The sequence below is a fragment of the Coenobita brevimanus genome, chromosome 27, assembly GCF_032717465.1.
Source record: "Coenobita brevimanus isolate Jiangsu-jjx chromosome 27, ASM3271746v2, whole genome shotgun sequence".
NCBI classification, from domain to species: Eukaryota; Metazoa; Arthropoda; class Malacostraca; order Decapoda; family Coenobitidae; genus Coenobita; species Coenobita brevimanus.
Genome location: NC_136980.1, coordinates 5,847,485 through 5,870,000, shown reverse-complemented (window position 1 = coordinate 5,870,000; position 22,516 = coordinate 5,847,485). Strand labels below are relative to the sequence as shown.

General features: G+C 40.9%; 1 protein-coding gene across 1 annotated transcript in view; it reads left to right on the top strand.

The window, feature by feature from the left end:
- The window catches only part of LOC145394364 (small G protein signaling modulator 2-like), a 186,205-nt gene that overhangs the window by 125,678 nt on the left and 38,011 nt on the right, over positions 1 to 22,516 (top strand). Inside the window, exons 11-15 of the mRNA XM_080268236.1 lie at positions 8,026 to 8,127; positions 9,797 to 9,864; positions 11,312 to 11,476; positions 16,827 to 16,967; positions 17,454 to 17,694. Coding sequence (XP_080124362.1) covers positions 8,026 to 8,127; positions 9,797 to 9,864; positions 11,312 to 11,476; positions 16,827 to 16,967; positions 17,454 to 17,694 — 717 coding nt within the window. The remainder of the gene's footprint in view (positions 1 to 8,025; positions 8,128 to 9,796; positions 9,865 to 11,311; positions 11,477 to 16,826; positions 16,968 to 17,453; positions 17,695 to 22,516) is intronic.

The window sequence follows — 22,516 nt, the reverse complement described above, 5'->3', positions numbered from 1 at the left end:
TGGAGAGGATGGAGAGCAAGAGATTGGCAAGTAGAGTGTATGTGAGTTTGAAGAGGGGGAGAGGGAGGGGGAGGCTAAGAATGAGATGAAGGGATGTAGTGGAGAGGTATATGAGAGAGGGGGGTGTAAGCTGGGAGCAGGGCAGCGACATGGCGGGAGATAGGGAGACATGGAGGCGATTTGTTTTTGGCCACCCCTTATGGGATTAAGGTGTCTGGGAATAGGTAGATAGATAGAATATTACTACGAGTATTTATTTGTTTTTATCTTCACTGTAGCTCCCTTAACACCTTCAGTATGATGATGGCTTTCATGTTTTGTATATGGTGCCACCAAATAATTTTGTTCAGTGAAAAGTATATAAACTATCTTCATTTAGCTCCTCAGAATGATGATGTCGTCTCTGTTTTATTTCCTTGCAACTGCAGATGCATTTATTCAACTTGTAGGAAACTTCTGATATTTGAGGGCTTAGGAAGTCTCCATTAATCCCATCATTGCAGTAGCAACTTGTGTTAAAATTTTTATGCAGCTACACTGCTTGTTTTATTCAGTTGAGGGAAATCTCAATGAACTCTCTGTTTATATCTTCCTGTACCATTGGCAACAAAAGAACAAAAGTCTTCTTGCATCTCTTGTTTTTCTTCCTATGAAAAATGAAAAGTAGTGCCATATGCTTAAACCTAAAAATCACAAAGTGGATGCAGACCCATAATATTTTATTGTAACTTTTGGAGCACCTGTCATTATTAGTTATGATCAGCCTGCTTCCCACTACAGGGCGCAATCAGCAACAGTTTAGGAGACTTAAACATGTTCCATCATCATCAGTTGCTTTAAATATTATCATAAAAAATGGGGAGCCTGCATTCCACTTAGTGGTTTAGTGACTGAATATAAAGCAAACCAAACTGATGAAATTGATCTATGGTTAAGAATATATATATATATATATATATATATATATTTGTGATAGGTGGAGGTGCTCACCATCCACTCACTCAATGTAGTTCACTCAATTTAGTGCTGCTGTCGGGTGTCTGCCCTTTCCTCTCCTCCATCCTTCTTTCCTTCTGTCCTCTTCTTTCTTTCTTTCCTTCATTCTTTCCTTGTCCTTCTGCCTATGGGTGGCATTACATTCCCTCTTCTGTCTTATTTTTCCTTCATTCTTTCCTCTTCCTTCTGCCTGTGGGTGACTCTACACTAAGTGACTAGCCAAATGGTTTCCTGTACACCAGGAAACCATTTACTACGCTGGGTGGTAACCATATAACCAAATTTTGGCGCCTGGTGGTTTAGTGGGTAATTATTGCGCTCCAATCGGATTGAGCTGGTGAAGGTTTATATCCAAGGGGTGGTTGGGGTTGATTGCTCATGCAATGCCACTCAGGGATGAGTGAGGCTGATCACTCTCATCTTAAATGTTGGGACCAACTGCCTAGCCCTGGGCTCCTATGCTCCTCATGGGGCAATGTAGGATTGGATGATGGATGGATATATATATATATATATATATATATATATATATATATATATATATAAATATATATACACAGTAGGCTCGCCCAGTGTGTGTCATCACAGTGCGCGAATCGCATTGTGCGCGAGTAACCAAAAATCATAACGAAAAACCTTGAATGTGCGAGTTTACCCCACAAAACATGAGGTAGAGGAAAGAAGTGGCTTAAAAACGCCATTTTCCATCAGTACGTGACCCCCTCCCCCACACAACACGCCAATAGTGACCTAGAGGCTCATGGGGAAGGTGCTCAAGAGGAGTCTACAATAAGATATCGCCAATAACAGCTTCAATAATAACGTTTTCGGCAATAACAGTAAGTTAGAATAGATACCCAGTTTCTATAATAATGATGTTTTTTTCGTGAATACCAAGTTCTTATACTGCCAATACGTCCATAACAAGATGAGGAATGAAACAAACAAGCAAGAAGAGATGAAGGAAATTGCCAAAAATGTGAGCAGTAGCGAGGAGGAGAGGGAGGATCCTCCCCTCACCACCTCCCCTGACTTGCCCATCCCCATCCTCCACTGCCCCACCTGACTCACCAGCCGCCTCCCTCTCCACCTTCACAGCCCCACCTGACTCACCTGCTTCACCTGGCATACCTGCAACCCCCACCATAATGACTGTTGCTGCATTCTGGAAGAAATGTAACATTCAACAGGCCGTAAATTTCTTCGTCAAAGCCTGGAATAATACAACATTGGCAACCGTTAAACAAGCGTGGTGCGGCCGGGGTGGTGGCGGGGGCACTGTAAGTGCGTTGCTGTGCCTCAGAACTCTTGTTGTTTAAATCCATTAGGCCTGTTGTCTACTGTTGTTAAGGTGACTGCCCATATTTTTTTTATTGCGGCTGTATCTTTAGTACATTCATTCATTCATTGCCAGACGCCATGTATCCCAAACAGGGTGGCCAAGGGCTTAGAGTTAATTGTTTTACAGGGAGGGGCACTAATCCTCCACCAACCCCACTTGACACGTAGGGAGAACGTTATGCCAACAGCATCTGGTGTTCCCAGGCGGTCACCCATCCAAGTACTAACTAGACAATGTCTGAAAAATTTGACCTTTTTTATGTCTCTAAGGGCCAAAAAATGTCCAGGTATGAGGGGGTACCGCCCATATGTAATTATTCCCATAAGATTATGTATTCCCAGTACGCGAATTCCTAGTGCGCGAGGTCGTGGATTGCCCAATCTCTCGCGCACTGTGTGAGCCTACTGTATCTATCTATCTATCTATCTATCTATCTATACAGTATATATATATATATATATATATATATATATATATATATATATATTATCATTTGCTGTGAATCATTTGGTTGACTGTCAAATTTCCTGGGGAGAAAAATGAGAGAGGTGACAGGATTTTTGTTCCTCAGTGTCTGTAATGCAGGTACAAGTATTTGATTTCTGTTCATTCCTTCATATATGTAATACAGGTTTATCATACTGTGTCTCCATCTTCATGTATGTATTGCAGATTTTAGATATTTGGCAATGTTTGAAATGTGTGTATGTATTATCACCTTTTTTTTTTTTTTCCTCCTCTCGTCTGTGCTCACTCAGAGTTTCTAACCATTTTGACTTCTTTGCAGACCTTTCTATATGGATGTGTGCTTTCAGAAAAGGTCAGAGTGGTAGTATGAATTATGGTAGCAGCACTGTTTAGCCAATCCCATATATTTTTTTTTTTAATTACCTTTTCATGGTCATGGATGCACTTGGGTACAGGTACTCCCTCTTGTACGTCAGGGATGTATTCCAACAAAAATATCACTACTCTCTCTCTCTCTCTCTCTCCAGCTATTGATAGTAGCTACTGTAAATTGAGGGAAACTAGTAAATGAGCTTTAAAGGTCGTACTGGAACTTTATCTAACAATTTTTGTGTATATTTATAGTGGATTCAGTAGACAAAGGGAATGATAATAAAAGTAACCCACTGGAACCCTGTGTTACCCATGGGAACCCTTTTCTTTATACAATGATGTAATGGTAAAAGTTTTCTTAACGATATGCAGTATGCTAATTTAATCTGCTTTGATGGTAGCATGAAAATAAAGCAATAAAGCAAGAAAATACATCACAAAAAATTAAGATAGCAGGAATAAAAAAGAAAATACATTATGAAAAATTGAAGGTAAAGTGGTAGGCGGGGGCACTCACCATCTTCTCACTCGATGTAGTGCTGCTGTGGGTGTCTGCCCTTTCCTTTCTTCCTTCTTATCTCTTCTATCTTTCTTTCCTTCATTCTTTCCTCATCCTTCTGCCTACAGGTGACTTTGCACTCCCTCTTCTGTCTTTCTTTCCATCATTCTCTCCTCTTCCTTCAGCCAATGGGTGACTCTACACTGAGTGACAAGCCAAATGGTTTCCTGTACACCGGGAAACCATTTACTACACTGGGTGGTAACCATACAACCAAATTATGGCGCCTGGTGGTTTAGTGGGTAATTAAGGCACTCCAATCAGATTGAGCCAGTGTAAGTTTATATCCAAGGGGTGATTGGGGTTTATTGCTCATGTAATGCCACTCATTGATGAGTGAGGCTGGTCACTCTCACCTTAAATGTCAGGACCAGCTTGCCTAGCCCCGGGCTCCTACGCATCTCTTGGGGCAACGTACGATTGGATGATGGATGGATGGAGCAGGAATAATGCAAAAAAGTAAAAAAAGAAAATACTTAATAAAAAAAATTGGAGGTAACAAGAGTAAAGGAAGAAAATATGTCATTGGATTGAAGGGGTTAAATTCACCGTTAGTTACATAAAAAGTTGCCCCAAAGTTCTGTTGCTATTCATCAAACCAATATGCCAGTTGCTCATGAGTTTGTATTACCAGTTGCGTATAAACAATTGTGATATTTTGCAACACATCTCCGACATAAAGAGGAGCACGTGTAACTTAATGCATCCATAGATGCGGAAAGGATTAGTATAGTTTGCACTGGAACATGTATTTTTTTTTTTTTGTAATCAGTTAGATTTTCTGTTAATAATCCACTTTTGGTTGGTTTTAGACATAGTAACCCCCCTCCCCCTTTACATATAAGATATTTTTTTGTAGAATAGTCATCCTGTACTCGATTATTCTTTTTTTTTTTATAGAGCAGTGATATAATTTTCCATGCCAACCCAGAATGAAGATTTATGTTGAATAAGCTAAGGTACATTATTTAGGTCACTTGTAACTCTGATGAAACTGGAATTGGACGTATTCTGATGCAAATTATGTGGTCATACAGGCAAGAGTAGAAACTGAGGAAAAAAAAAAAATTATCATGAAACCATGTTCTTAGCAAGCCATTTCTCACTACTAGACATAGTGTTGATGTTGGAGAGGAACACCAGTACTCCCAGTAAATCATGTATGCAGCAGAATAGCTCAGGAACTGTCTTCCTGTCTGTATTTCCTTCTGCCGTTGACCTTCAAACTTTTAAATGCAATGTCTCCGGTCATCTCGTAATGGACAGATCTTGAACATCACTCTTTGTTATTTGTTTATTTTCTTGGAGGGAACAGTTTGCAGGCTTCTAGCCTTTGGTTCCATCTTCCTTGCATTAAAAAAAAAATAAAAAAAATTGCAGCCATTATAACTGTGCATCAGAGCCCAATTATACAGACATCCCAGCTCAGTCCCTATTTTCTGAAAGAATGATGGTGGATGCCAGAGAAGGGCAGCTTCTGCCTTCAGTTCATTGGGTTTATGTTCAGATGAGTCTGGGGCCACAACAGTGACAGCATTTAGCCACAACAGCAGCAACAGACATAGTGTAGATGACACTGAAAAACAAATTCTTAAATCATAAACAAAAATAGAGAACTCATTATCCAGGCTGTATTCCAGTTTGCATGATGGTACTTGAATGTATTAGTGGTGTGATGAGAAGGGATAGATTGAGATTTTGGGGGCATTTGGAGAGGATGGAGGATGACAGCTGCACGCAGATGGTGAGAGGTGTGAATGATGAGGGGTAGGGTTACAAGAGGCAGATCAAAAAAAGACCATGGGCAAAGTAATAGAGTGTGACCTGAGGGATAAGGGACTGAACAGAGAGACTGATAGAGAACAAGTAAAGTAGTGTGGAGAGCCATCATTGGGCCCAAGGCTAGTGCATGCAAACATGTTGGAGCCTTTATAAATGAATGAACGAATGATCAAACTGTTTTGCATCAGAATATATCTGATTTCAGCCTCATTGTGGAGAGATCTCTGCTTAGGGATGCATTCTTGTGAGTTAGAAACTCTCCAGCACCTCTTTCTAAGTGATTTGTTCTGCATTTTGCATTGTAGTGTGACGTGCCTGGTGGTGTACTGAGTTAGACGTTCCAGCCAGATGATATCCATTAGAGTTTAAGTTCTTCTTAAGTTTTGTCATTTCATTCTGCTACTGCCATTTACTTCTACTACTGTCATTTCATTCATCTGTCATCGTTCATCATTTGCTGCTCCCTGGCGTGAGAATGGAGATGGGCTCTGTATCGTCCAGAATGTTACAGTTCTTTCACCTTAACATGGCCCAGATTTTCATCAATTTGTAATGAATTTCACGTTGCTCAGTAGCAGGAAGAGAGAATGCTTCCACTGTACATCCTTTCCGTAGCATATGTTCTTGACTGGCACTGTATTTGAGTGTTAATCTGTTTCTGCAGCTTGACACTCATGATAGAGAGATGGTATTTTTTAGGCCAGGTATGAGTAAAAAGAGTATAGGTACATAGAAGAACATACAGTAGCTAATTCTCATGTTTCCCTCCCACCTACCTTACACACAGATGGAAGTATTAATGTGCCATATGCAAAAATGCACTGGCAAGGAAGAGGTGGTAGAAAGCCTCCTGTACTCTTGAGAATAGTTTCCATATTCTCATCACTTAAGGAGACTTCTTAGCACCTCTTCCTTAGCAATTTATTTTTGGATGAGGCTGGCTAATATAAGTTTGTACATTACTTATGAAGAATATGATGGTGATATTAGAATGATTTAAATAATGGAGATGAGTATAGCAAGGTGTAATAAGCAATATAAATTTCTTAGGAAGAGGTGCTTGCGAGCTTCAGTAACCAATGAGAATACAGGCCTAGGTTCTCCAATGTAAAAAAGAGGTCCTTGATGCCCTGTCCATAGTAATTTAACACTGGTTTATTCCTTCATTGTGATGATATTGTTTCTTCTTTTTTATTCTTGCCACCACAAGACAGTTTTATTTTGCTTAGGAGATACTTTTTAAACTGGAGGGGTTAGATTTTGGCTTTCCTAACCACCACACTAAAAGGGACTCTCATAAGAAAATAAAACCACTTTCTGGTAGTAAGAATATAAAATAAAGATATGTCTTCATACTGAAGACATTAAAAAAATAAATAAATAAAAGAATATGTATTATGACCCACTTTCGTTATTTGGTTCAGATTTATAACAGAGTATATTGATAACTTGTTTAAAGCAGACCTGTTGATTTTTAAAAGATTTTAGGTTTGATTTCTTGATGTAAGATGTGATGTGAATGACGTATGTGGAATTACGTGATCTTTATTGCCTTTCTTCCTGTTTTCATCTCTCTTTAGTGCTTTCTTTTTCCCTCTATAATACCTGTTGGTATTTAATTTCATTTTCAGTTTTTCTCATGTTCTGTACACATTTCCTTAGTTTGTATTAATGTTCAATTTTCATCCTCATCAAAAGAATCTATTGCATTTGAACTATCAGCCAGATTCTTTCCCTAGTATTAATGAAGAAAATTATTAGACTCTTATTTTATTTTTTGGTACTTCCATGTGGTTATATTTAAGTTACAGGTTGGAAGCCATGCGTTGTTAACAACCTTAGTACTGTATCATCTGTTTTATTTTTATTTTGCAAACGGAACACTTTTTATATATCATCATCATCTGGACATCCCAAATTTGCCCATTGGATTGGGCAGATTTGGGCTGTGTGGACTTTGCTACTCCTTATCGTGCCCTTGGGTGGGAAAGGATGTCTGGATGATGATGATAAATAAAAAGTGTTCTGTTTGCAAAATAAAAATAAAACAGATGATACAGTACTAAGGTTGTTAACAATGCATGGCTTCCAATGTCTAACATAAATATTATAACCACATGGAAGTACCAAAAATAAAATAAGAGGAGTCTAATCATTTTCTTCATTAATACTAGGGAAAGAATTAGACTGATAGTTCAAATGCAGTAGATTCTTTTGATGAGGATGAGAATTGAATATTAACACAAACTAAGGAAATGTGTTTTTTAAGTGAAGGGCAGATCTCTCATTTTGAAGAACAGGGACATCTTATTCATGTTATTCATGCTTTATCCAGACAGTTTTATTCAGGTTTTGGATCATTCACACTATTTTCACTGTGAGATATTTTTCAAAGTTAAATAAACCTGAGTAAGCAAGAGTAGAATGAAGATATATGTGGGCTGAGTGGGTTAAGTTCACCACTTACTGATCGAGTTGGCCACGCACTGATCTGTATTGTGTTCAGAGTGCCTGATCGTCGCCACAGCCTTCCTCCCTGCCTCACATACCTGTACATTATCCAGCCTCCTCCTTCCTTCCTTAGACGCTACTCTGAACCACCCCCACCGTGAGTGTCAGTCATTTGTTGTCATAGCATGTTGTGGTGCTGAATTTTTTTGAGTTTTACTGGGTGGAGGTGATGGGAAATGATGAAAGTTTGTATTGTTTGATGGGAGTGCTGCATACATAACTTGTTTTGTGCTGGTGGTGGCAAATTTGCAGAATTGGCAAGCTGGAGGTGGATGTGAAATTATAAAGTTTGTGTCTGTAAAGTGTAGTGTATTGCTGTGGTATTTATATAGTGTGGTGTGCTTGCTTCTAAATACTGCATATGAAGTTGCCAAGGTTGTGTGCATCAGCCATATGCAGTTGTTGGCAGAACCTCTAATGTAGAGAAGTGAGGTCAGTCTTCAGCCGCTTCATGAATGCAAGAGTGGTGTTGTAACTGATAAAACCAGCCCCATCCCAACCATCCTGCATGCTTGAAGCCATTTCATTTTTTGTTTTCTAGAGTTACATGTACTGTAACTTGTATTACACTGAGTGAGTGGTTGTTGGGTACTTCTGCCTACCAGAGTGAAATGTACTGTGAAATGGAAGAGGTCGGTACAGACTGTTGTGTGATTTTGTACTGTTGACGATGGCAAGGTGGAGATTGATGTGATGTGACAGTTTGTGTTTGTAGAGTGTAGTATGTTAATGTGTTTGTACAGTATGTTGTGGTGCCGAGTGCTAGTGGAAAATTGTATGTGATGCTTGTGTAAGAGTTTGTTGTGCTGTGATGTGATTTGATGAGTTATATGATTCTGGGGATTTGTGGTATGTGTTGGCAGTGGTACAACACAACATTCTTTTCAATTTTTGTTGCCAATACTTTGCCTGGCCTAGTTCTTTATCAGTTTTCCCAGTTCATACCTTTTCAGTTTGTACCAAAGTACTGCACATGCATTTTTGTGTATATTAAAGGCCTTAAATATTTTTTCCTTTTTTCTTTGTTAGCCCTTTCAGTACATTGACATTTTTCTTATTTTTTGTGTTCTTGCCACTCCCACATTATTTTTTTTCAGCTTCAGAAAGATGCCTTGTAGTGAAAGAGTTCTTGTTGTTGATGTTGTGACCCCAGGCTCATCTGGATGTGTACCCAGTGGACTACAAACTATAGCTGCTCTCTCCTTCAGTCCACCAACCTCCTTTGGGGGATAAGGAGGGAATTGAGGGATGTTTGTATAACCAGGCAATGGGGCTGCTGATCATATCGGTGCCACCAAGTGAAGGCATTCCACTCCAGCACCAGTGATGGAGTTACAAGCAATACACAGTAACCCCTTCACTCAAAGGGGTCTTTCCTGAGCTGAGTACAGTCACATCATGTCAGCCAGACTATAATAGTAAACTGTTGGCCAAAAGAGAATACTGTATTAAAAATGTATGATTGAAGAGGTCAGCCCCTATCTTTCATTTTTACTTTATTAGTACTTTTATAATATGATTTACTCTTAAGTTAACCTCCACGTATATTCTTCTCTGCTTATCTTCTCACCTGCCTTCTGTCCAATGCCTGTACCTCAGAAATTTGTGTATGTTATAGGTAACTCATATTTCTCCTAAGGTTAACTCTGTCATCTTTTTCTTCTCTTTTCCTCTTCCTTGATATGCTTAACCAGTTTGTCTCCTGTCATCTGAAAACACTAGTTTTGCTTGTTAATACTAATGATAACCCTCCCTCCTGTTGACAGCATCTACTGGGAGTACGCCCTAAACGTCCGTGTAGAGGAGATTGTTTACGTCCACTGCCATCAGCAAGGTCAGGCATCGCTAATCACTTCTTTCAAACTTTAGCACCATGGAGAACAATGTTCTTTGTACTTGAGGAAAGCTATTACTGGTTTTTATTCTTTTTGTGAACCAAGTCCCTGGCATACAAATTAACTAGTTAGAGCACATGATTAGATTATATACAGTATACATACATTAGATGGTTTTGTGATGAGGAGAGAATGGATATCGGTTGAGTGGTTAGAATATACGGTTTGCTGTTAGGGAGAGAATGTGTGTAGATAGGGTGGTGAGACGGGAATGTTTGAGTGACTTTTAAGGTGGGGAGATGGATGTTAATGCATGTGTGCATTTTTAAATAGCTGATGAACACCCTGCCTATTCACTTAATTGCAGAAGCCATATTACTAGTCAGTCAATTTGCTTGAAGTTCTTTGTGTGCATTTTAGCTTTCCAACCCTGGTGTGACCATCCCTGTGCAAAGCAGGAGCCACCAGACATTTATGACGAATTTCTTAAGTCACATGTCCACCAAGGTGTTAATAAGTATGGAAGAGTACATGACAGTGGTTTGGCATCCCTCTGTCAGATAGGTAATTATGAAGCTGTATGTAGGAGCTGTACCTAGGAGATGGAACCAGGGTTTCAGGACTAAAATGAGTGAATATGTATAAGGCCCATCTCACTGGGCATGCTGCTTTTTAGCTCTTCCACTGTCATATTTTTTTTTTTACCACTCTGTTGCTTTGTGGACTGTACCTCAACCCACCTACAGGTGGGAAAAAAGGGTAAGATGATGATGATGGTGATTGTGATTAATAAGAACTTACTACTGTATGTTAATGATAATCAACTATATTAATAGTTACTGGCTGTATATTAATAACAGTCTATATTCATAAGTTCTGACTGTAAATTAACAAGTACTGACTTGTTTGTTCGTTTTTTCATGTTTAAGGCTCCAACATGCTTGCATACGTCGGCCTTGGTCACCTAATTGCAGCTTTCCATGCAGCTCGATCTCTAGCAGCTTCCCTATTCAGTCCCTTATCCCTGAGGTCACACTCAGTAACCTCATTCCAGGTCTTTTTCGCTTTGCTTCTGGCAACCCTACCGCTAACATTAACACTTCATCACTTTTTGCACCTAATTATCATTCCCCATCCTCTGCACATGCCCAGATCATCTTAATCTACCCCTCTTCATCACACCACCAATACACTCCAGTCCCATCGTACCCCTCAATTCTTCCAAAATAAACCTAGCCCCCCCAGGCCTCGCACTCAGGGACGAACTGATCATTGTCATTTCTGTACGTTTGAGCCTGCGAATATCTTCTTCCTTTACTGCCCAGGCCTCACTACCATACTGCATTACACTGCTAATGCATGCTGCATACAAAGATCCGTAAAATAATAAATTAGTGTACAGTAAATTGTCATGCAGTATGTTTTTCTTTTTTTTTTTATACTCAGGTGACACTGGTGGCACAATTGTGTTGGTGGGTCAGGATGGCACCCAGCACCCACCCATCCACTTCCCAAAGGGCGGTCACCTCCTGGCCTTCCTCTCCTGCCTGGAGAATGGACTCCTGCCTCATGGACACCTCGACCCTCCCCTCTGGTCCCAGCGTGGCAAGGGTAAGTGATGCAGAGGTTTATTTTGCTGTATGTGTTTACAGTACAGTACGGCCTTGCAACTAGCAATCTTAAGGGACTGATGAAACCTCGCTAGTCGTAAAACTGCTAGTTTGGAGGCAAACCTTATATAGTGAAAAATAAAAATAGACAGGAACATTTAGAAAGTTTGACTGTTTTTCCATTTTTGTCTACTTTTATTCACTAAATAGTCAAGTTTTTATATATTTATTATAATCAGTAGGACAAAGCAAAAAAAAGTCACCATTAAATGCTCAGAATGCAGTTCACTGAAAGAAAAAAATGGGAGTTGGGAGTGCGCATGCTTACTGGGAGTAAGTGCCACCACTACCATCGCCACCCCCTGGAACATTCACCTTCCTCAGAGTTTTGCAGGTTTTCAAGCCCTCTTCTGTAAGTTTAATGATTTTCTTCTTGTCTTCACCACTGTATTTTTTCTGAGCTATGCCTTTTATGTAGTCATGAGTCTTCATCACGGCCATCTTTCCACCACCACTATTTGAACTTCCTGGCCTTTCAGGCAGCACACCATTTCCACCACTAGTAGAGGTGCACTCAGGGGGGGGGCCCATCGGGCCCGGGGCACCCCCTTAGCTCTCTGGATCCTTTTAAAAATTTGTATATATTTATTTCGATAACAGCAAAACATGAAAAATTGGCAAGTACAAACAAAGACGTACGTAAATAACGTCATTTATTTCACGTATTATCGTATGTTTTTAAAGTTTAGTTAGTTATTACTACACTACATGTGTTTTGCCAGTAAAAAGAAAATTATAGTAAACTCAGGTAAAAGCCTTTGTCTGTCTGTCTGTCTCTCTCTCTCTGACAGTTTTGTGTTAATATTGCTTTAGGAGTGCTACGCCATCTGCAAATGAAGATGCACACCCTGTCCCACACTGTTCCAGTAGTTTGGTTATTTCTTCACAAGAAGACTACAGGAGTTTGGATCCGGATCTTTTTTCACAAGACTCAAGCATTGCGGGTCATTCCAGTGACATTGGACATTTTGTTAATGTTGCCCATCATCCTAAAGAAAAACGAGTGCACCTTCTTCTGAACCCATGGGTGCCTGACAAAAATTACCAGTTTCCTGTTGTAGCTGACTCCAGTGGCAAGAAACGCAAATTCCAACATTCTTATCTCGAAGAATTTCCTTGGCTGTCCTACAGTCGACTGCCTGGCAAAGAGGGGGGCTTTTGTCGCCACTGTGTTATAATGGGGAAAAGGATGAGTGGAAGAGAGGATCAAAACCTAGGAGCACTTGTGAGCAGACTTTTCAAGCGTTTTAAGAGTGCAAGAGAGGATTTTCGAGCTCACCAAAATAGTCAGTATCATGTGTTTTCTATGGGTCAAGCTGAATTTTTGTTGCCACAAGAGTGTGGTGTAGTTCCCATTGATGAAATGGTTAACATTCAACTTTGTAAAGAGAGAGAGAAATGCAGAAAGGAGGAGAACGAATATCGCCGACGTTTACATCCGATTGTTGAGACTGTAATCCTGTGTAGAGTACAAGAATTGGCCTTCCGAGGACACAGATAGTGGACCTCTTGACTTGGATTCCATGCCAGCTAATGGAAAGGAGAGTAATTTTAAAGCTCTTCTTCAGCACCGGGCATCAGGTGACAAGCAGCTGTACAAGGATATTAAAACTGCCCCAAAAAACATGTTGCTAACAAGCTGGAATGTGCAGAATCAAATTATCAAGGTGTGCAGTGATGTGATTAAGGAAAATTTAGTGAATTCCATCAAGCAAGCTGGTATTTACTCTGTGATAGTTGATAGTACCACAGATATCAGCGCACACGAACAAGTAGCTCTTGTCATACGTTATGTCACTGAGGGTGGACACGTGAGGGAGGACATGCTTAGTCTAATTAAACCTTCTCAAACCACTGGTGCTGCCTTGGCTGATGAAATAATGCAGTGCTTGAGAAAGTTGGGCTTATCACTAACAAACATCAGAGGACAGGGTTATGATGGAGGTTCCAACATGAGTGGCTTGATTAATGGAGCTCAGGCTCACATTAAACAACAGCAGCCTCTTGCAGTCTACACTCACTGTGCATCACACCGACTTAATTTAGCACTAGGACGTGCTCTCACTGTTCCTGGTGACCGGAACATGCTTGGGATTGTTTCAGAAGTTTCAGAGTTTTTAAGTGGATCTGCAGCAAGGGTACAGGTCCTAGAGAAGAAGGTTGATGAATATGTACCAGACTCCCACAAGAAACGAGTGAAGCCTCTGTGCAGAACTAGGTGGGTGGAGCAGCATGAGTCTTTAAGAACTTTTGACATGTTCTAGAGGATATTCAGAGGTTGGGCAACACAGATGCTGTAGCAAAAGCATCATGCCTTCTAGCAGGCATAACACGCTTTGAATTTATTGTCACCCTACAGATGGCAGTTTTGTTATTTGGCATTACCCAGCATCTGTCTGAGAGCCTTCAGAACCCCACTCACACACTCACAGAATCGATGGAGCTAGTTGAACAAGTCAACAAGACAGTGGCAGCCAGTCGAGAAGAATTTTCCTTGGTAATGGATAAAGCATTAAAACTGGCTGATGAACTAGATGTTCCTGTCTCATTCCCCAGAACTACCAAACGACAGGTTCATCGGTCAAACAGTTGCTCGTCAACTGACCCAGCAGAGTTCTACAGGATCAACACCTGGTATCCATTCATTGACCAGATGATGACAGAACTGAATGCTCGTTTTCCTAAGGAGCATCCCGCCATTCATTTACAAGAAATCCTTCCACTGTTTATTGAAAAGGCCAGCCTTACCTCCATCGAGCAGGCTGCAAAAGTATATGAAGAAGATTTGCCATACTTAACCAGTCTTCTGCCAGAACTTCTTGTCTGGCGAGAGATGATATCCTTACTAGACAGAACGCAGTTTCCCAAAGACATAAGTGAGATGTTTCAGATGACAAGCAATCTTCCAAATGTGTGTGTCATTGTGCATATTTTGATGACACCTGTCACAAGTTGCTCTACAGAGCGAGGATTTTTAGCCTTAAAGAGAATGAAAACAGATCAGCGGTCAATGATGACCGAAGACCGACTGGAGGCACTGATGCTTATGAGTATTCATGGCAAAGAAAAACTTTCAACCAATGAAGTAGTTGAAAAATTTATGAAGATGTGTTCTCGTCGTCATTGCGAATAGGAAGACATCCTGCATTTAAAGAAGCATAAGTCGTAGTAAGAGGAAAAGATGGATCATGACGGAGTGTTCAAGAGTTGACCAGTTATATATATGAAAGACTGAGAGTACCAGTTAACTTTTGTATTAGAAATCTGGACATAATAGGGTTGAGACTGAATGGCTTTTTCTTTGTTACTTTGTTAAAATGATACATATAAACAAACAAGTTTGTTTAAATAACTGACGACCTACCAAATAATCTATCATTCTATCAGTGTATATATATATATATATATATATATATATATACAACTTAGAACTATAAAACTTAGTTTATATATATATATATATATATATATATATATACAACTTAGAACTATAAAACTTATATGTAAAACTTATATGTAAACTTCAGGAAACTGGCAAATGGGGCCCCCCCTTTAGAAAATTCCTGGTTGCGCCCCTGACCACTAGCCACAGAAGCCATGAGGCTAGCAAAAACAGTGAACAATGGGGGTAGCCAGGTATAAAAAAAAGGGCAAGGTCGCATTAGCGTAGCATTGGGAAGGACAACAGTGAATCGAAACAGGCCATATGACTCGCTCGCTAGGTGCGGCTCACTCACTAGACGAGACTCGCCCGCTAGGAAAACGAGTCGAAATGTTCCTCGTGGCTTGCTTGCTAGACAACGATTGCCACGGAGTCGCTAGTTTCAAGGTTTTTGTTGCTAGTTGTGAAGCTGAAGACAGTTTCTATCCTATCACTAGACTTGAAATCACTAGTCAAAAAAACATGAGCTACGGGGCCCCACTGTAATACCTTGATATACGATACCCTGGCTTAATGATGGGGGTAGAAATACCACCATACCCCACCTAATGATGGCCAAACCCCGTTTTAGCAATGGGTGTTTATTTTTTTTTTACTGATTTCGATGATATTTTAGACTAAAATAGTGTGTTTAGGTTGATTTATAAACTGTTTTTAGACTTAGATTAATATGTTTTAGCCACAGGTGGAGTGAACATTGTCATTTTGGGGTACAGTTTACTAAGCCTGATTTTTTCCAGACTTATATTTGATGATTTTCAGATTTTATTTGTTGGTTTTAGTGAGTTATTTACAAGTGTTAGGCTTAGGTTAGCTTCCTTGACACCTGTTAGGTCATTTAGTTTGGCTTTAAACTTGTCTTTGGGCTCATTTGGGTGGGTTTTGGGCTTGGTTTGGGGGGAAACCCAAGGCTGGTAAACACTCCACATTACTTTACATGTTCAAAGTACCCCGATATATGATACTCCGCCTAACAATGGGGTTTTACTTAACCAGTTACATGGGATATGTCTGTATTTATATTCTTTAATGAAACTTGTAGAGTAGGACATCCATCCTGTTGGCCTTCCTGTCCTCCTTTGAGAACAGCCTCTTGCCTCATGGCCACCTTCACCCCTCCTCTCATATTCCAGTATGGCAAAAATAAGAAAACAAAGATTTCAATATGTGGCTGGAAAGTAAAGAAACAGAACTCTCCACAGAATGTGACAGGCAACTGTCAAATTGATAATCCAACTCACTAATTCAGTTGTAAGTGTGAACAGAGTGGAGTAATGAGACCATACTGAAGGTGTTTGTGAATGAGAATGTGGCCCATTTAGTCAGGCAGAATTTTGCTAGTTCTCATTCTGTCATTTTCTTACTGTTGTCTGAACCCTACTTCACCCCATCAACAGGGGGAAAAGAGGTCTGATTGTTGATGATGATGATGATGAGTATACTTATCATGTGTTTAAATGTGTTTTAAAGAGAGAAATGCTTGTGTTGCTTATTTTGCTGGGGACATTGTTAATAGCTCCCATTTAGACAATGTCTTTATGTTTGTGGGTCTATCTATACTTCATCCTTAAGTAAGAAAAAAAAAAAACATAATGATGATACTGATAATAACTATACAGTTTTGTTCTAACTTGACCTAAAATGGCTATCTCACCATCTTGAATGTTGAATTGTAACAATAGATTAATACTGTAATATGATGCTAGTCGTGAAGAATTTGTATGAAAAGGATGTTGAGCAGTTGTATTGTCTTTTTCTGCCAATGAGCTTTGTGAAATAACCAACAAGAAGACAAGAGAATAGGCGAGGTTAGGGTGAAAGAACTGTAATTTGGACATTGTACCATCAGGTAAAGTGTTTCCTCGGCTGCGTCGAAGAGCCAGGATGCTAGCCGGTCGTCCCCCAGCACCACCACCAGGGGAGAGTGAGGAGGATGAGGCCACAGATTATGTCTTCAGAATCATCACTGCGCACAAACCCGATAGAATCTGTAAGTTGGAGGGATGAAAGAAGGAAAGCAGAGTTTGACTGAGGTGGCTGGGGACTGATGCCATGAATCATGTGATGTCCTCCTCCCATCCGCCTCTGACAGTCATATTCAGCATTGAAAAAGCTTCTCTTGCTGCAAGGGTTATTGAAGCTTGTATAAAACTCCTCATATTAAAAAATTCTCATGCAAGGTGAATAAAATTGTCTAATGGTAGCAAGAAGAATCTAAAAGAATATCACTGCATTGAAGGGATTAAAGGAATGTTGATAAAACTGGTACATATAAACACATTCCTTATCTTATAAACAAGCAATATTTTGTCTGTATACATAACAACACATGAGCCCAACAGTCTGTATAAACTGACAGGCCACACTGAGGACAAAGGTACACTGGTTTGGCCAGGGATGAAGGGAATGTACATAATAATATCATTCCATGTCATTAGAGTTTGGTGACCTCTAGTGTATAATTTTGGTATTTCAGCACACTTAGAGCTAATGTCACCACTGCTACGAGAGAGCACCAGTTGGCTTCCCCGAATGCCTAAGTTGTCCTCCAAGTCGTCCTCCACCTCATCCTCAAAATCTCTGAGCCTAGGAGACTCTATGAGTGACGTCCTGCCTCCACCTCCAACCCCAAACCCCAGCATGGATATTCCCATGCCACCCCCACAACCAGCCACTGACAACCCCACTGAACCCACACCTAGCAGCGATAAGAGCAGGTGGGTGAGAGAGAAAGAGAGAGAGAGGAGAGGGGGAGTGTATATACTAGAGAGAAAGTGAGAATTGATGATTGTATATATATATATATATATATATATATATAAATGAGAGAGAGAGAGGTGAATGTCTTGCTTCCACCATAGGTGTCACTCAGTCATCCCCACAAGCAATGACAACAATTTTTTTTTTTTTTTCCATACTGAGGGCACCTTGGAGATATGGCTGCTAGAGGACTCAGGATGGGGAAGAGTGTATGCTAATTGACCCAAGTTCAATTCAAGAGGGGACCAGGGTTTTTTCAGGCTTCTATATGCTGTCAGGGATGTTGGGTGGTCTCCTCCAGTTTCATCGATCTGGACTAGAGCACCCAATCCTCAGACCTAATGCTATATATCTCTAGGGGCCCAAGAGGGATAGTAATTTTTTTTTTTTTTTTTTTTTTTTTTTTTAAGTAACTGATTGTGATTGGTCTGGACACTAATATGACATTAGTGCTGTCTCTTGTTTTCCATTGTATAATTTCTTCTGTATGTTTCGTTTCATTTCATTTATAAAGGCTCCAGCATGCTTGCATGATTTGGCCTAATGGCGGCACTCCATGCTGCTTGATCTCTGGCAGCCTACCTATTCAGTCCCTTATCCCTGAGGTCACACTCTATGACCTCGTGCCAGGTCTTTTTTGGTCTGCCTCATGCAACCCTAATTCCAACCTTAACACTTGTCACTTTCTGCACCCAGTTGTCATCCCCCATCCTTTCCACATACCTAAACCATCTCAATGTACAGTACCTATTATTTCCATATTAATACCCAGGATTGTTGTTTCATTCATATTCCATTTTTGAGGAGGTAAATTCATTGACAGGTATTGATGTGGTAGTTAGACTATGCACATTTGCAAAATTTAACCTGCGGCGTCCCGTCAACGTGAATTAATGTCCACACGTTTTGTCACTGCCAATCCCGTCAACGTACATAAACGCGAATCAATTGCAAGGTCCTTAATTTGCACAATTCTCAATTTTCGCAAGTGATTTTTGGCACGTATACACGGGACACCTTCGTCTACAAGATGCCAGGCAGGGACAGTGCCTTACCCAGCATGACCTCCTCCCCCCCCCCTGCATGCCCTTTTCTCAGCAATTCACCTGTTATCAGTGACCTGGCCAGTAAAGCCATGTCATACCACGGTACGAAATTCAGGGCCAGAGTGATTCCCCAATCGATGACAATGTGGAGGACAAACATTAGAGGAAGAAACAGTCAGAAATGATGATCAGGTAATGTGGCAAAAAAAGGTCAGGCATGGTGATGAGTTAGTGAGTGAAACAATGCTTATAATGCCTATATAACCGTTTGAAAACCAATATACTCTCGTACTACATATAAATTCGTACCAAATAAATAAATAAATACCGTTTATGAGTGGTGTGGAATAGTGATCCTCCCTTAGAACTCGTTTTCTTTGCAGCCAGCCTGATAGAAAACCCTGTAAGGTAAGGAGGTACTCCTACCTGGATCGAGTATTTTAAACCTCAGGTGAGCGATTTCTCAATGAATTTTCGATGTTTCTCACCAAGAGCGGAGGTTTGAGCAAAAAAAAAATTTTTTCCAAAAATGGTCGGGATGGGGAGGAGTCAGTGGTGGAAAAGTGGTCGGGATGGGGCGGGTTAATGGCAGAAACTTGTGAAAATTGGACTTCTGACCCTGTCTTTAAAACAGGCTGTAGAACTTACCTTTTACTATGCAGTCAGAGTAGTGGTACTGTACTGTGTGTGCAGAGGTTTGAATCTCCAAGAGTTAAATGGAGGTTGTTCAGTTATATAGTGTCACCAGGACTGTAAGCAGGTCACCCACTGTAATGGATTTTGAACTATGGTAGCCTAGCCCTAAAAACTGACTGTTACCATTACAGTAAACTCTTGATTATACAACAGTCATTTAACTGGACAATGCGATTAACTGAAGGTTTTGGTAATTAATTCTCAGTTCAATTTACCAAAGAAGTCCGATATCCAACCAAAACTTCAAACTTGGCGGGCTCTTTTCACGCCATCCACTGTAGTTACAATGCTTCCGCTCAGGCGAGCATCGGGCCGCCCACCATATTTATATTGTGTTTGGCTGTCCCCTGCTCAGTCTTGTGTATTTATCACTGACAAATATTGCCGTGGCTTCTCCCAAAGTGAACCAGAGTGGTGGAAACAAGAGGAAAGAGTTGTACTTACCTGTACTTTGAAACTATCTATCTATCTATTGCCAGACGCCTCAATCCCGTTTGGGGTGGCCACAAACAAATCGCCTCCAAGTCGCCCTGTCCCCCGCCATTTCACTGCCCTGGTCCCAACTCACACCCCCCTCTCTCATATACCTCTCCACCCCATCCCTCCATCTCATCCTCGGTCTCCCCCTCCCTCTTCCACCCTCCACCTCACTCACATACACTCTCTTCGTCAGTCTTTCACCCTCCATCCTCTCCACATGGCCAAACCACCTCAGTGTGTTCCTCACAACGCTTCCTATCGCATCCACATCCACACCACAACGCTCCTTTATATCCTCATTCGTCAGCCTGTCTCTCCACGTGACTCCACAGGCTCCTCTTAAATAACTCATTTCCACTGCTCTCACTCTTGACTTGTGTCCTTCCAACAATGTCCAAGCTTCACTTCCGTATGTTAGAGTTGGTATCACAATACTGTCATGTAGTAACTTTTTTACTTCCATGCTCACTTCCCTGTTTCTTATCACTGCTTTCAAGGAACCAGCAACCTTTCTTCCCTGCTGTACCCTTTCAAGCACTTCACCCTCCAAACCTCCATCCTTACTCATCACACTACCCAAATACTTAAACGTACTCACATTTTCCAATTCCTCACCATCCAACCTCGCTGTACATTCACTGACTTCACCTCTCTCAAAGACCATCACTTTACTCTTCCCTACATTCACCTTTAGGTTCCGTTTCTTACACACTCTCTCAAACTCATCCACCAAGCCTTGCAGCTCCCCTTCGTCTTCACTCAGCAACACAGTATCATCTGCAAACAACAGTACAGGGAGTTTCCAAACACTATCCTTTCTCACCAGGGCCACTCCAACATCCACTACCCTACCTTGTACCTCTTTTATTACCCCATCCATGTACAGATTGAACAACCATGGAGACATGACACATCCCTGTTTCAAACCAACTTTCAAAGAGAAAAATTCACTTAGTTCACCATCCACACGCACTGCAGCCTTCGCACCATCGTACATACTCTTCACAGCATTCAACAACTTCCCATCTACTCCATATATTCGTAACACTTTCCACAATCCTTGTCTATCCACCCTGTCAAATGCTTTCTCCAAATCCATGAAAGCCGCATACAACTTCTTTCCCTTCTCTAGAAACTTTTCCACTAAAGATCTAAGAATGAATATCTGATCTACACAACCTCTTCCCTTCCTAAAGCCTCCCTGTTCTTCTCCAACTAATTTCTCTGTTCTTTCTCTAACTCTGTCTATAAGTATCCTACCATACACTTTTCCTATTATACTAAGAAGACAAATGCCCCTATGATTACCACACACTTCTTTTTCCCCTTTTCCTTTGTACAAGGGAATAATTATACCTGATTTCCAATCCTCCGGGACTCTACCTTCCTCCCAGGCCAATCTGCACATCTTCCACATCCATTCTACTACTATCTCTCCCCCATGCTTCAGCATTTCACCACACACTCCATCAATTCCTGGGGCTTTCCCCGATTTAACTTTCTTCATTGCTTCCACAACTTCTATCCTACTGATTTCTTCCTGTCTTCTCACCTCCCTCCTTCTCCCAGCCATTCCCCAGCCACTTATACTCGCATTACTTCCATCCTCTACGTTCAACAATTCCTTAAAGTGTTCTCTCCATCTGCTCACTTTTTCTCCCTTCTCCACTAGTAATCTACCATTTTTATCTTTCACTCCCCTGCTAACTTCACTTCCACCCTGTCTTACTCTTTTCACTTCTCTCCAGAACATTTTCTTACAGTCCCTCCACTTTACACTCAAATTCCTTCCGAATTCCTCATCCACTCTCTTCTTACTCTCTCTTACTAATCTTTTCACCTCTCTCTTCCTTTCCACATATAACTCTCTCTTCCGCCTCTCAACTTCTTCCACGCCCCTATTTCTCATCCATTCATTGTATGCTTTCTTCTTTTGTGCCACAGCCTGTTTCACCTCTTCAGTCCACCACGCTGTTCCTTGCACCCCCCCTCCGTCTTCTCTTCCTTCCACACACCACATCACATGCTGCACATATTTCTTCTGTAAATATCTTACACACACCTTCCACGTCTCCCATCTGCTCCAATTCATATTTGCCCAATTGTTCCTCCACTTCTCTCTTATACTCTGCCTTTTTCTCATCCTCTTGTAACCTTTCCACTCTCCTTGCAACTACTCCTTCCTCTCGTCTTTCCCTTCTTCTATTCCTCCATCTTACTTGCATCCTAATTCTGGCCACGACCAAGTAGTGGTCAGAAAGTCCACTCCCCCAACCTCTATACACTCTTGCATCCTTTACACATCTTCGCATCCTTTCATCCACACACACATAATCAATCATTGCCTTCCTTTCATTCAGTTCACCACCCACCCTTCTCATCACTCGCCATGAGGGTATTTTATGCCTGAAGAGGGTATTGGCTATTACCAACCCCCTCCCAGCACAAATGTCCACTAACGCACTCCCATTCTCATCTATCTCAGCAGGCACACCCCACTCACCAACTATTCCATCCACCTTCACATTACCAACTTTACCATTCATATCACCAATCA